Raw genomic sequence first — 15,624 nt, forward strand, 5'->3', positions numbered from 1 at the left:
GAAGTACTACAGGAATAAATAGTAGTGGCAGTCAGAATAGATGGGAATTTAACCCTGAGACTTAGTGTAAACACCTGACTCCTGGGTACTGAAAACTGGAGGAAATTGGCATGCTGTTGACACTGCATCCTTGGGATTCCATGAGATTCCATGGATTCCATAGGAATCCATCAAAGGAAGGGCCTGGTGGTACATAGCAAGGGTTTTTGAGGGGAGTGCCTAGAAAAAGCACCCCTTCACAAAATTTAACTTGGCATACTGGTCTTTAAACTTGTCCCACTGCCAAAGATTTTTGGCCCTCCACATTTATGGCATAAATGTCCTTAGAATACAGGGGAGTAAATGTGGGAAGAATTATAGTACAGATACCTGAATTCAAAACTGTTTAAATAGCCATAATCGAAAAGTATTGGTTAATGTGTCCAAATCATCTTGGGAAAAAAGTTCTCTAATTGTATGCTCAGGATTCTGAATATTCTAACCTTCTTCAATAGTTGTATCAACAAATTTGATAAAAACGGCAAAGGAATGCCAGTCAAATTTTCAGATAACACAAAACAATAAATCATAGGATAAATAGCAAAGTTATGGTTCAAACTGATTTTGACAAGCTGCTGTGGGAACCTAAAGCAACAAGGTGAAGTTTACCAGGAATAAATGTGAAACTCTACATTTGGTTTCAAAAAAACCAGTTGCACAATAATAGAATAGATGTTGTTTGGCAGAACTTTATGTGAAAAATATGCAAGAGTTTTAGTTGATCTCTGGCTTGATATGAACTAGGAGTATAAAACAGCTGCTAGGAATCTAACCCGCCCTTATGCTGCATTAAATAGAAGTATAGTATCCAGGTTATACAAGAAATCATCACACTGTAAACCTCCCTGATTAAATCGTATGTGGAATCTTGTGCCCATTTTTGAGAAGACACCCTATTTTAAAAGGACTATTGACAAAGTAAAGTTCATCCAAAGGATCATAAGATGTCAAGGAAACACAAAACCAAGTCATATGAAGAAATCAGGAATATTTAGCCTGAAAAAAGGAAGACTAAGAAAAGTTATAATAATTGTCTTTCAAATATTTGAAGTGGATGGTTGTGAAGACATTGTGTTGCACTGACAGAATGGGTACTAATGAAGTGAGATTAAACAGAGATTTGAGTTCAACACAGTAAGGAACTTTTTAACATCTAAGGAGCCAACCAGCTGTCACTAAAAATATTCAAGTAGAAGATAGGTGACCATTTTTCATGATGTCATTGAAAGGATTTTTCTACTGAGTAGAAGGTTGAGTTAGACAAGATCCTCAAAGGTCCTTTGTAATGCTAAGATTTTTGCGATTTCATAATTCTATAAACTAAAATTGATATCCATACAGGAAGTAATTGGCATCAAAAGATGAAAGAGAAGGTAACTAGCCCCTTATTATTTTTGTTAGGTCACATATAATGTTGATTACATGCAGAGAAAAGATGGAGTTAGAATAAAACATGTCTATGCTCAATCTTATTTATAAAATGATGAAAGAGGTTACAAAGAGAAGTAAATGAGTGGGAAAACATTGGCTTTCTTGTTAGAAGCTTGAATCATGCCTCCATCACTACTTGTGTGACTTTGGGCAGTCACTTAACACATTTAGGACTCAGCTTCCTCACCTGTAGAATCGGAGTGTTAGACCAGACGATCTCTGGGGTCCCTCCTTCTTCCAGACCTCAGATCTGGTTCGAATTCTGGCTCTGTTACTTGCTCTCTGTGTGACCTTAGATATACCACTTAATCTCTGGACCTTAGTTTCCACATCTGTAAAAAAGAGGGAGGTGGACTAGACGAGAGAGTCAAAATCTTTCAGCTCTTTAGCTTTAACCTTATGACTAAGTGATATTTCAGGGTCTTCCAGTTCTCTCTTTGATCTTATGAAAAATGAACTATAATTCAACGGTAGGAGAGGTTACATCACAGACATTTCCTAGTTCTGGATGTGAGTGTCTTTTGCTTTTCTCTCTGCTCTTGCCTGTCTGCCTGGCCTTTTAAGTATCCTTGTTTTTCTTTCAGTTACAAGGTCCCATACTAAAGACTTCTTTAACATACCTTAGATAATTTTATACATCCCTTCTCTATTCCCACTCCTTGGAACAGGTCTTTAAAACGTTACTAATTTATGTTGATGATGGCTATATTGGAGGTTCTCAAGGTTTCCCTCTTTTTTATATATTTATATGTTACCTATCTTTTAATAGTGTGATGAAGTCCCCCTATCTGTTCCCTGCCCCATTTTTTCACAGCTATCAATTATTTGTCCAATTGCACAGAGAGAGAGACAGACAGAGACAGAGAGACAGAGAGACAGAGAGAGAGAGAGACAGAGAGAGACAGAGAGACAGAGAGACAGAGAGAGAGAAATGCCTGCTAAAGAGCAGCTATATATTTACTCAAGGGCCAAAACTTATGAAAGAGTACAGGAGTGAACTTCAGGTGCATTCCTGCATCATCTCATATTGGTGCCACCAAATCTGATGTTCTTAATTTTTTAAAATATTGGATTAATATGGTCTCTTAGCATTGCCAGTTTAATCAGTATGCCTACTTGTTATATGTCCTAAGGAATGAACTCATAGGTATAAATTTATCTCATATTGGTGCCACCAAGTATGATGTTCTTAATTTTTTTAATGTTGAATAAATATTACGTTAGCATTGCCAGTTTAACCAATATGCCTACTTGTTGAGTGAACTAATTTCCTACAGGTTTCATTTTAGGAAGATACACACTTTAAACATTTTAAGGCAGTGGTTCATTTGGATACTTTTCAATTGAATTCTGTAGGTGTATTTAAAAAACTGAATGAAAGAATACCAAAAAAATGACTATGTATCTACTGTGTGCAAAGCTAGAGCGGGAGAGTCAAAGTTTAGTTAAATCAAGAAGTTCTGCCCTCAAAGAGCTTGGAATATAACTGATGCTTATTTTATTTACCAAAACTAATTGCAGTTGAGGCTTATGAGAACATTAGGAGAAAAACTATGTTTAATTTAGATGGTAAGTTATGGCTATTTGGAGGAGATACACACACACACACACACACACACACACACACACACATCTTTATGTTAATGATATAATCACCATCACCAAAAGTAACAAATTTTATAATGTTTTATTGAACAACATATTTATAGAATCTGGATATTTTTCTTCAATAACAAACATAAAATTGATTTCACAAATAACACATTTTTTAAATTTTGTATGTAAAGTTTGATTTTAAAAGAAGAAAAATTAACTAACATTAACACCATCAATTAAAGAAATATAGTGTTCCGGGGTCTTATAATAATAATACTAATATGGCACTTGAAGGTTTTCAGAGTACTTTATAAATATTATCTCATTTATTACTCACAGTAAACTTATTATCACTAATTTATATATGAGAAAACTGAAGCAAACAAAGGTTAAGTGTCTTAGCAAGGGTCACACTGCTAGTGTCTAAAGATGGATTTGAACCCAGGTCTTTTTGAATCCAGCACACTACCCACTGTTATCACCTAGCTGCCTCATATAGCTAACATCTTTACTTTCTTTTTCCTGTTTATTCAAGGATCTGAAAGAAAAGTGAGTTTATCTCCTTTTACAATGTCTACACAATTTTTTACAATGACTTGAAAATTGTTTCAACTGATGTTCCACTTAGCTAAATTAGTTGGGGAATAGGGTGCACTGGTTTACTGAATTATCTGGTTCAACAATTCAACACTTGTTTTCTGGGCAAGGGACTGGACTAGATGCTTGGTAGGGTGGTATACTAGTAGGGAGAGAATCTACAAAGACATAGAAGATGCAATGCTCACCATCTGAAAGCTTCCAGTTCCTCTTATGAAGGATAAAAGAAGCCAGACAAGCACCACACAAGAAGTAAAAAGTCTGTGGAAAATTGGAGGAAAGAGAAAGCAATCTGGATGTGAGAACCAGGGAAGGTTTCAGGAAAGAGATAACATTCTAAATTGGGCCTTGAAGGATGGGTAGGATTTGGATAACTGGAGATGGTGATGAAAACCATTCTCAGCAAATAGAACAGTATGAGCAAAGATGGAGAAGCAGAAAGTCAAGGGCCCGTTTCAGGGGAAAAGTTCCATTCTAGCTGGAATTTAAGGTGCCTGTAGGAGAACAGGAGAAAACAAGGCTAGAAAGATAAATGGAGACAAAAGTATAGAAGACCATAGGGACCAAATTAAGGCATCTTTATTTTACTTGGTAGCCAACAGAGACCTATGAAAGGTTTTATAGTAGAAGTATCATAATCATAGCTGTGTTTTATATAAATTAATCTAGAAGCATTGTGAAGAATCAGTCAAAATGAAGAAATAATAGAGGAAGAGAAATTAGGTTATTAAAATAATACAGATGATAGGTAATAAAATCTGGAATGAGGATGTTAGCAGTGAAAATGGAAAGTCAACAAATATAAAAGAATTGATTGGTAGTTATCACAAATGTCAAATTCAGAGTATTATCTTAAATTACAATGATAACCACAAAAACTTATATAGTGCCAGACATTGTGCTAAGCAGTTTGCAATTTTTATCTCATTTGAACTTCTCAATAACCCTGGGAGGTAGGTGTAATTATACCCATTTTACAGTTGAGGAAATGGAGGCAGAAAAAGGCTAAGTGACTTGCCCAAAGTCACGCAGCTTGTAAGTGTCTGAGGCTGGGTTTGAGTTCAGGTCTTCCTGACTCCAGGCCCAGTCCTCTATTCACTACATTGAGTAACTGTCTTCATTATAGAATAAGAATATAATGACATATACTTAACATTAAAACTACTCTAAGCGTCATTTAGTCTTTTTTCAATAATTGAAAAGATTTTTTAGGTTCCTATAATGCTATAAAAAATGCTTTAGTAATTCAAGCTTTCTTCTTGTTTTGATCCCAGATGAAATCTTGTGGTGGGATGATTATTGGATGGTCATGACATGCAGTTTTCCTTCTTGTACCCAAATATTAAAAATATTGACAAGAATATAGTCCAAAGCCCATTGGTCAGGAAGGTCACTCCCCAAAGAATTTTCATATTGAGTAGGAATTTTGATTAGGTGACCACTAAGGTACCACTCAGTCTTAAGATTCTAAAGGATCCTACCATAATGACTTTTTCCCCCTTTTTCTTTGGGTGTGTGTGTGTGTGTGTGTGTGTGTGTGTGTGTGTGTGTGTGTGTGTGTGTGTGAAAGAGAGAGAGAGAGAGAACTTTCATTCACCACCACTATGTTCAGAAACAAGGTACAGAATTTTGTGTGGTGACAGAAAGTCCATTTCCAACCCCATTTATTGTCTTTATCTTGTGTGGATTTGCAAACAGAACTACTGCATTTAAGTTTTTTTAATTTGTTGTTTAAAAAAAATTATTTTTTCTCCCTCCCACCTCTCTCTATTGGAAAAAAAAAGGCAAAGCAAAATCCTTGTAGCAAATATAAAACTGCTGTATTTTAAATAAAATATTCCCAGGCTAATTTCTAGTAACTACAAATGAAGTATATAAAATATTCTACCAAATGAGACATTGAGTTTTCCGCCAGATCCTTGGACTCTGTTATCCTTATGGGGAAACTCCCATAATTATATAAGAAAAGAATCTGGCCCACTTCCCTTTATCTGTTTTGTTTTCATTTGCATCTGTGTATGTCTCTCAGTTGGGAACCACCTGTCCCTGAGCAGCTGGGAGCAGACGGTATATTAGAGATGGGGAAGCCAGAGCACATCCACCCCATCCTCCTCCCCTTGTTTCTTTTCCATTGCTAGCTCTAGCCATGGGAACTACCCCTCCTCTGTCTTTACACAGCTGTATAGGCTAAATCACAGGAGAGGGAAAAATGGTTTCTGTTATAACTAGTTCTCCTTGGATCGTAGCATACTCATCAGTTCCTCACCCGTGACTGTTTTTACAGTTGACAGGCCAATGCCCTTGTAAATTGGGCTATGGTGGAAAACGTTGCAACAAATGTGAGGAAAATTACTATGGAGATCCCCAAGTGCAATGTATTGGTAAGTATTGGCCATTATTTTAAAAACTATGTGTTTAGTTATTTTTTGTTTTAAAAAACATATCCTTATTTTCTACCACTTTGCACCGGTGAGGACACCATTCAAATGATATCCAATTTTATATGACTATTTGATAAGCTGTTTTAAGTGTGGACTTAATTAACAGTGTCACATGGTTTGGTCTTACTTCTGAAAACTTTCTTTTTATAACCTCAAAAATAAGTTTGAATTCTCAAAGGAGACAGACTGTCAAAAGAGACTGAAAGGAGATAGATTGACCACAATGGTCCAGACCCTTGAGGGCAATGCAAATATGCTTTTGCATTGATTTCCTGTTGTTTTAAGGATAAACAGGGAATAAATGTTAACCTCACTGTGAGTTGGGGGGAAGGGGTTCTCTGAGAAGAGAATCAGGGGCCATCAGCAGAGTAGAAAAGCTTCCAAGTCTCCGCGTCCTCGAACTGTCATACTTCCATCCTGGCTCAAATCCAAGAGACAGACTTTGCTTAGTCAGCTCCCAAATGAAGCTAATCCAGAATCTAAAGAAGGTAAAAAATTAGCCACTTGATAAGGCTATCAATGACGTGTGTCATTTTGGTAGTCAAGAGACCTAGGGAGGCTTTTTCTGCATATCATGAGAATGTTCTCATGTGTCTTCCAATGAACTCTTAACACAAGTGTTTCCCAGTCGCCCTCTATTTTATGGCTTTGGGTTCTCTATAATTCTCCCAGTGAGTAAACAACCCCCTTGATTTTAAATGGAAATGTTCATTTAAAACCCAGGAATTGTTAGGACATCTGGAAAAAATGGTTTATGGTGTCCCGTAGGGTGTGGCAACTCTTGCATTTCAATGACAAGAGACTTTCATTGTACTCATAAAATGATTTTCATCTCTTATGCTAAGGCAGTGGAGGAGAAATTAAAAACCATGGCCCTGAGCAACAGAAGAATAACTCTGATTAGAGAGGTGACTAATAGACATCCGATTGACAAAATGCGCTGCATCTTGAATGGAGCTGCTAAGGATGAGGGTCGTTGTAAGAAAAGAGAACTTGCCACAAGCTGCTGGAAACAGACATAATGCTGACCCCTAGGGGGTCCTGAGGAGTCCTGTGGACCAGAACAGAAAGCATTGGACAGATGGCAACTGCTTAGGGAGCCTAATTAGTTTATCAGTCCTCATTAGCATTTGCCATTATTTTTACTCCAAAAATCAGTTATGTTTATTGCTTCTTGATCCTTACTGTAACTCCAAGGAGAGAGTGGCAGCATATATAGTTCAGTAGCTAGTGCTGGGATTGGCATTAGGAAGGTCTGAGTTGGCAACCTGCCTCACACAGAGGTAACTCCGGACAAATGATTTAACCTCTCTTACCTTGTTTCCTCATCTGTAAAATGAGGGTGATGTCTGTAGCATTTATTTTACCAGATGGTTACTGGGGACAAAATGAAATAATGGATATTAAGTACCAATTTAATGAGTAGAGGATTCCACAGGAAACCTTACCCAATCCCTCTTAATTCTAGTGCCTTCCCTCCATTAACTATTTTCTATTTATCCTATATATAGCTTGCTTTGTATATATGTGTCTTCATGTGGTCTCCCCCATTAGATTGCGAGCTCCTTGAGGGCAGGGACGGTCTTTTGCCTCTTTTGTATCCTCAGTCCTTAACACGATGCCTGGGACATAGTAAGCACTTAATAAATGTTCACTGAGAGTGTAACAGGAGAGGTTCTTCTTCTGATGGTATAGATTTAAAGGACCAGGTTCATAGTAATTCTGCCCAAAGTATAGTTCTGAAACAGAAATGGCTCACAATGATTCTCCAGTTAGAGAGAGAAAACTCTCGGACAATACGCAGGGGTTTGGGGGGGTGGCATTGGGATTGCTGCCCTGCGATAACAGGAAAGATAGCTCTTCCCTATGTGGCTCCCAGAGATGCCCCTGATATTCCTTATGTCCCAAACAAAAAGACACAAGGAATTGGAAAGGACAGGGTCGGCTTCAAGTGTTTATGAGAAATTAGGTTAGATCCAACAGATACAGCCTTTCACAGAATCACTCAGAACCTGGTACCAGTTTCAGCCATCTGAAATAAAACACATCTACATATATACATACATACATACATACTAGAGGAGGAGATAAGGATGGCTATTACTTCCTGCATATCTGGTTGTTATTAGTTTTTTCCCCCTCTGCTCTCCAGCCCATTTAGCAAGTACCCAAGGTTTAAGAAGAAAATAAAAGTCATGTCTTGCTGCTTTAGCAGGTCATATATATATATATATATTTTATGTATATATGTGTGTGTGTGTGTGTGTGTATGTGTATATATATATATATAGAGAGAGAGAGAGAGAGAGAGAGAGAGAGAGAGAGAGAGAGAGAGAGAGAGAGAGACACAAAGAGACACAGAGGGAGACAGAGGGAGACAGAGAGGGAGGAGAGAGAAGAGGGGGGAAGGGAGGAAGAGAGAGAAAGAGAGAGAGAGAGAGAGAGAGAGAGAGAGAGAGAGAGAGAGAGAGAGAGAGAGAGAGAGAGAACCAGTGATTTATTGGTATAAGAAATTCCTAGTGAGGAAACTCTCTCTACTCATGTATATAAGCAATGGTTTAGCAACTTACTGGCTTAGAGTTACCTGGAGATCTGAGAGGTGAAGTGATTTACTCACTGACTCAGAGTCAATATGAGCTGGAAGCAAGCTTGGAACCCAAAATTTCCTTGACTTTAAGAGGGAGGAAAGGGAAAAAGCATTTAATAAGTACCTACTGTGTTCAAGGCACTATTATTATCTCATTTGATCTTCATAACAACAACTCTGTGAAGTAAATGCTGTTATTATTTCTATTTTATAGTTGAGGAAACTGAGGCAGAAAGGAGTTAAAGGACTCGCCCAAGGTCATACAGTCATTACTTGTCTGGGGTCAAATTTGAACTCAGGTCTTCCTGACTCCCTTGGGCCATGCTGCCTCTCATGTATATAAGTACACACATATTTAAAAGTTTTATGGTATTAATGGTATTAATCTATGTCTTTTACTGAAAGTGATTAAAAATTAACTTTGCCCTATATTTCTTTTCTCCATTCAGTATGTATTTATTATATGTTATATATTTATATTTGGGATCTAAACAGCCTAACCTATCCAACCAGAGCGGGGACTTACCTGAAACAAGATACCTTGGTGGGGTCACAGACACAGAGACAAACCTTAGAACTAGAACAGATAAACAATTTGTACAAACCACTTTGGGAGTCACTGATGGCAAAGGACCAACAGAAATCACAGGCTTGACCCTCTTGGCCAGTCCTGGCCACGCTTAGGGGACATGTTCCCTTCCTTGAGAACTTGTCAAAGTAATCTCATCTTTTCAAGATTTAGAACATTAACCAATTTCCACATCTTTTAACTAGTAGACAAATGTCATATACTAATAGCCATTGCACTATTCACTAAGTTTAAACTTATTTAAAATATTTATTGGATACTTCTGGTCAGGATTCTGAAGAGAGGGAAGGATGAAGGAGTAACAAGGGTGAAGAGGGTTGGGTGAAAACCTGGGCAAGGAATCATTTTATTTTCAGGTTTCTCCCAAGCTAAGAAAAAAAATAACTCTTTCTGCTTCATCTCTCTCTCCCTTTCCCTCTAGAATGTAAGTGTAATAAGGCAGGGACACAGACACCCGTCTGTGACCGGGAAACTGGTTCCTGCCTGTGTCGAACAGGTGTGATGGGCCAGTTTTGTGATCGTTGTGCCCGGGGTCATTCCCAGGAATTTCCCACTTGTCTTCGATGTCACTTGTGCTTTGATCAATGGGACAATAAGATTTCTTCCCTCTCTGAGGCTGTACAAGGGTTAATTAGATTGGCTGCAAACTTGGAAGATAAAAGAGAGACCCTGCCTGGCTGCAAGGAAGACTTCAAACGCCTGGAAGATAGCGTGTCTGAAATAGAAAGGATTTTGAAACATCCTGTTTTCTCATCTGGGGAATTCTTAAACGTCAAGGATTATCATGACTCTGTTAGGTAAGACTGTTCAAATAAGAGAAGCAGACTCACTATTAACCAGGACTCCTACTGTGCCTTTAATCTGAATGGCTTTAACCACATTTGGAAATATGCTAACTTCAGAGACAAAATAGGTAAACAGCCCCAATGACTGAGTTAGTCATCATGTGTGCTTGTCTCTATCTTTTCCTTCTTCCTTCTTTCTTTCCTTCCTTCTCTTTCTTTCTGTCTTTCTCTTTCTTTCTTTCTTCCTCCCTTCCTTCCTTTCTGCAATTGGTGTTTCTGATTTACTAGCTGTCCTACCAGCCCCTGCTTGCCTCCTTCTTAACCAACTTGAAAGCAAGTTTTTCCCAGATACAAATGCATCTTAACTAACAGTTGAATTTTTTTAGATTCTCGCCTGCATTACCAACTTCAGGGAAATGACAAGAATAATAAAAACATTTCAAATCAATTCAACAAACTATTATTACCTGTGACCCACCAGACACTGTGCAAGACCCTGGTGAAGGACAAACAAAATGGACACAGACCCTCCTCTCAAGAACTTTGGGGGAGAAGAAGGAAGGGAGAAGGGGAAGGAAAGGGGAAAAATATACACAGATAAGAAAATATAAAATATATAAAATAAACACAATTAAATTTCAGAGAGGAGTTCTAACATCTGAGAGCATCAGGAAAGGCATTTTGTAAAAGGTCACATTTCAGCTGATCCTTGAAAGGAGCTGGCATTTCCAAGAGGCAGAGGAAAGGAGGAAATGCATTCCACATATGAGGAGCAGACTTTGCAAAGCCAAGGAAACCGAGATCCCATCCTTATCCTTCCAGCTATGTCCTCCCTCAATATATCTGCTGATTCATATCATATTCCTTTCAAATCAGGGGCTCTCCCCTCCATGAAGGCTTCCCCAATCCCTACAACTGAAAAATCACTGAATCTCTGAATTCACACCAAATGATGTCTAGTCTAGACTAGAAATGTCAAACATGTGGCCCACAACATTCCCAAATGTGGCCCAAACCAGATTATAATGTAGTTCCTATCTGATTTTAATTTTATCATTACTGTTGTTCAATCATTTTAAGTGTGTTCGATTCTTCATCATCTCATTTGGGGTTTTATTAGCAAAGATATTGAAATGGCTTGCCATTTCTTTCTCCAGCTCATTTTACAGATGAGGAAACTGAGGCACATAGGGTTAAGTGACTTGCTCGGGGCCACCCAGCTAGTAAGTGCCTGAGGCTGGATTTGAACTCAGGAAGACATCCCTGGCTTCAGGACCAGCACTCTATCCGCTGTACTACCTCAATGCCCTCATTTTAATGTACTGATATATTCATAAAATTTTTAGAAAAAATATATAAACATGTGGTTTTCTAAGCTAATATGCAGCTGATAGGGATCTGTAAGTATGGCATAGTGGTCCTTCCTATTTGAGTTTGATACTTTGCTTCCACTTGTCCATAAAAATAGCAGAATGACCTTTTCATATAATTTGCTGACATCCAAATAAACCACCTCCATGGAGAATCTGGCAAAATAGATCTACTATCAGAACTCTCCCTCTTCCTATTCATCCTCATATCTGACTAGACCACTGCTTTTGTCTTATATTTCATCTCATGTTTATTTTTTTAAACATATCATCCTCCTTTTAGATTGTAAGCTCCTTAAGGGAAAGAACATAATATGTTTGCTTCATCATTATATACCCAGAACCTAGGAAAACATCCTGCACATAGCTTGTACCAAATGCATGCTTACTGAATTGAACTGAATATTAAATAGCAAATCAGTAAGCATTGATCAATCACCTACTGTGTGCCATTCACTGTGCCTTTGGGCTACTATAACCACACTCCAATAAAGTTTATTCAGTCTTCCTAAACTTCCTAGTTTTGCCAAAAGCCCATATATTACTAAGGTTACTTGAAATTCAGCATCATAAGATTTAGAAATAGAAAAAAACCTTATGGGTCATTTAACTCAACATTTATATTTTACAGATAAGGAAATAGAGGCCCAGAGAAGTTAGCTGGGTCTGGCTTGGTCAGAGCCAGGATTCAAATCAGGATTCTCTTATTCCAAGTCCAGTCTTCTTTGCATGCTGCTAAACTATTTCCCCTTGAAATCTGTCCAGCTAGTGTCTCAATATATAAGATTAAAGGGGCTTCAATTTCACAACCAAAACAATGTGTTATTATAGCAAAACATCCTCCTCTCCCAAAAGTTATTAGAAATTGAAGGATGATCCAAATAGGTTTCCTATTAAAATGTGTGAACATTTAAAAACATTTTAATGAAAGGCAATAAGAACTGGGGGTAGAGGAGAGATTGCAATTGACCTATACATAAATGCCCTATATTTAGATGAATATTTATATCTATACTCTAAAAAGTAATCTAAGATAAACACAACCCAGAGCTAATGGGGGAGGAAAGAGAGGTTGAGAAAAAAATGCTCCCTACAGTGGAAGACAAACTGCTGCTATTGTAGAGTATTCCACTCTAGAGTAGAGGGTCCAGCAAAACTCTATAAGAAGGGCCATATAGCAAGTGGTGAAGAGGAAAGGCATTTCAGTGAGGATCCAAGAGAGTGGATCTATTCCCAGGCAGGAAAGGAAAGTATTTCTCTAGACACCAAAAGAAACAGCTTGGACTCAGATTAGGAAGTAGAAGTGTAGGATGACAATAGTATTTTTTTAAGTCAAAAGTCAGGAGGACAGAGAATCTGACAAAGGATATTCCTTTTGCAAAAACCTTGCTGTAAAAAAATGTGGTGTGGTCCTTGAGAAGACAGCATCTAGGATCAAACCCTACCTCTGATATGTACAAGTTCTCTGACCCTGAGCAAGTCTCTCTCAACTCCAGTTTTCTCATCTATAAGATAGATATTGTAATACTTGCATTAACTAACATGTTTATAGTAAGGAAAACATTTTGTGACTTAAAAAGCACTGCATAGATGTGAATTTTCTTTATCATTAGCATAAATAGTTCTCACTTTAGGTAAATTCAAATTCTGCAAATTTGACTTTAAGTAAAGAATTCTGAAAGAAATCAGCATTCCAGAAAAACATCTATGTTAACTTTACTGTACAGAACAGTACTGTGCTACCTCTCTCTGTTCCTGCCCCTCTCCTTGGCCTTCTCTGCTCTCCAATCCTACCCCTCTTTCCTGCCCCACCAAGAAAGAAAAGTTTTTTTAGAAACCTTTCAAGTAAAAGAAGAATTGAGGCAAAGAGATTGGCAGCTAATTGGGGCTTGGTTTGTGACCTCCAATACCCCTTGCCCACTAGCCCAATGTCCGCCCCTACACATCTGTTCTCTGTCCAAGCTCAGGTATCATGTGTCTAGCCCTGACCCAACCTGTCACCAGTCCTTTCCTATCTGTGTCCATGTCTGGCTGGCCTGGCTTCCTCCTGCTCTAGTTTCTCTGTCCCTAATCCCCTCCCTCCACAGGTGTAGGTCCCCCTTCCTGTCTCCCTCTCTACCTACCTTCCCACATTCTCAGACAAATTCAGGGTCTGTAGATAGATCCATTTATGAAAACCAAGAACTATCTTTAGTTAATCTTTCTCCAGAGCTATTACCTAGAAACCAAGTTGACTGACAGAAGTTTCACTTCTCCTTTCTTCTGCCATTTGTTTGGTGGTAGTTCAAATGTGCACTAGTTGCTTTGCCTAGTACACAATATGTCTTTAATACATACTTTGTACTCATTCGATAGTGGACTGCTGAGACTGAATGCATCACAAAAGGTCGGGATGATCCATCAACTGAAGTGTCAGTCCCTAAATAACAAAAATCAAGGAAACACAATCCTAACAGCAAACATTGATATAAGGCTATACTGTTTATAAATGGTTTGTGTATTTTTAAATTATCCCCATTTTAAAAATGAGAAAACTGAGACTCAACTCAGTCAAGTGATTTGACAGCTAGTGAGTTTCTAACACCCAAGTTCTCAAACTATAAATCTAATGCTTCCGATCAAAAGATGTTGGACAAGTCATGTCACCAGCCTGGGCTTCATGTTCCTCCTCTATAAAATGATGACTTTCAAGGATCCTTCCTATTCTAGATCTGTGGCCCTTTTTAACCATCTGCACAAATTTCCTGTTAACTAAAAAGATACATCCATATACAACAAGTCCTAGAGATCTTAGTGCAGTCTTAAACTTTCACACTGAGATTTTTACAAAATCAAATATCTTTCATATCCATCAATAGACAGACAGGCACACAAGTAAACTAGACAAATGTATTAGGTGGATAGACAAACACATAGAGATGATGACAGAGAGCAATGGGGCATAGTAGAAAGACTACTGGATTTAAATTCTAAGGAACTACATACTACTTAAAAACTATCTGACCTTGGGCACGTGGCTTCACTACCCTGGGTCTCAGTCCTCATCAGTACAATGCAAGAGTGGGATTAGATAATTTCTTTCGTTTCTTTTAGGTTCTAAGTTTTTGATTCTATAAATTATTTTGTAGTTTCCCTCTCCCCGAGGGGTCATATGCATTGCAAATTTGATGAGAGAATGCATAAAGTGCTTTGATAACTGCAAGGGGCTATACATAAATGTAACAAATGTAAAGAATTATTGTCAAAATCAAACAGATATGATATTTTTCTCTAGAACACAGGTTGATCAGATAGCCCACCAATTGAATAGACTGTATGACTTTCAAGACCTGAATGGAACTGTGGTAGATGTTGAGAAAGAAGTAGATGATCTCCTCAAAGACCTGCAGAAAAAAGTACACTTGGTCCCCTATGTCAGCAATTCCAGCATCAGGGGTAAGAAACCAAATGCATTTCAATCATCAGGTGAACTTCCCCCATGGCAGCTGATGAAATACCCAATGCAATCCATCAGTTACTTATAGTGTGCTACTGCCATAGTGCCTAAGCGCTTTAGAAAGCAAAACCACACCCCTTCAAAGTATTATTTGCACATGAATGTTTCAGTTTTTTAAACATTTCTGGGATCCTAGACCATTCTTTCTTTAAGTGAAGAACTACAACCAACAATGTATAACTTAAACATACACCAGAGGCTAACTAAAGTGGTTTCTAATTATAAACCGATGAGGGGTCTGGGAAAAGGAAGAACCCCAGAGTTGGTGGACGTACTATAACCTTGGGGAAATAAGAGAAACGGCTCTTAGCCACATTCTCATCCTTGCAAATCACATTCTCACCTCTTCTTTAACACCAATAGCTAAGTTCCCATCAGTTTCAGAGAAGAGAGAGCAATAGAGCTTGGCAAGATCCCTATTTTATTATTCACCAAAAAGCAAAAAAATAAAATAAAATTTTCATAAGGCACTGGGAAGATTTAGTCACATGTAGAGATTAAGTCCAGGTCTGAGTAGTCTGAACTATGACCTGAATTAATAAGGTTTGGAGTAGGGAGAAGAGGGCAAAATTCTTGGATTCCCAGTTTCCAAAACCTAGAATTATAATTTATAGCTTATATAAGAATTTAGATAACTCTTATTAGAAATACTCATAATGCTGCATTTAAAAACCGCATAACATAACACAGAGA

The 15,624-nt window shown here is 37.9% G+C and overlaps 1 protein-coding gene and 1 long non-coding RNA gene across 2 annotated transcripts in view; one reads left to right on the forward strand and one right to left on the reverse strand.

The window, feature by feature from the left end:
* LAMB4 (laminin subunit beta 4) overlaps window positions 1-15,624 on the forward strand; it is a 136,507-nt gene that overhangs the window by 87,758 nt on the left and 33,125 nt on the right. The window contains exons 25-27 of the mRNA XM_072653049.1: window positions 5,948-6,044; window positions 9,702-10,077; window positions 14,710-14,870. Coding sequence (XP_072509150.1) covers window positions 5,948-6,044; window positions 9,702-10,077; window positions 14,710-14,870 — 634 coding nt within the window. The remainder of the gene's footprint in view (window positions 1-5,947; window positions 6,045-9,701; window positions 10,078-14,709; window positions 14,871-15,624) is intronic.
* LOC140533388 (uncharacterized) overlaps window positions 1-15,624 on the reverse strand; it is a 42,721-nt gene that overhangs the window by 16,216 nt on the left and 10,881 nt on the right. Inside the window, exon 2 of the long non-coding RNA XR_011976902.1 lies at window positions 1,658-1,802. This is a non-coding gene — a long non-coding RNA (uncharacterized lncRNA). The remainder of the gene's footprint in view (window positions 1-1,657; window positions 1,803-15,624) is intronic.

Source organism: Notamacropus eugenii, chromosome 3 (assembly GCF_028372415.1).
Source record: "Notamacropus eugenii isolate mMacEug1 chromosome 3, mMacEug1.pri_v2, whole genome shotgun sequence".
Taxonomy (NCBI): domain Eukaryota; kingdom Metazoa; phylum Chordata; class Mammalia; order Diprotodontia; family Macropodidae; genus Notamacropus; species Notamacropus eugenii.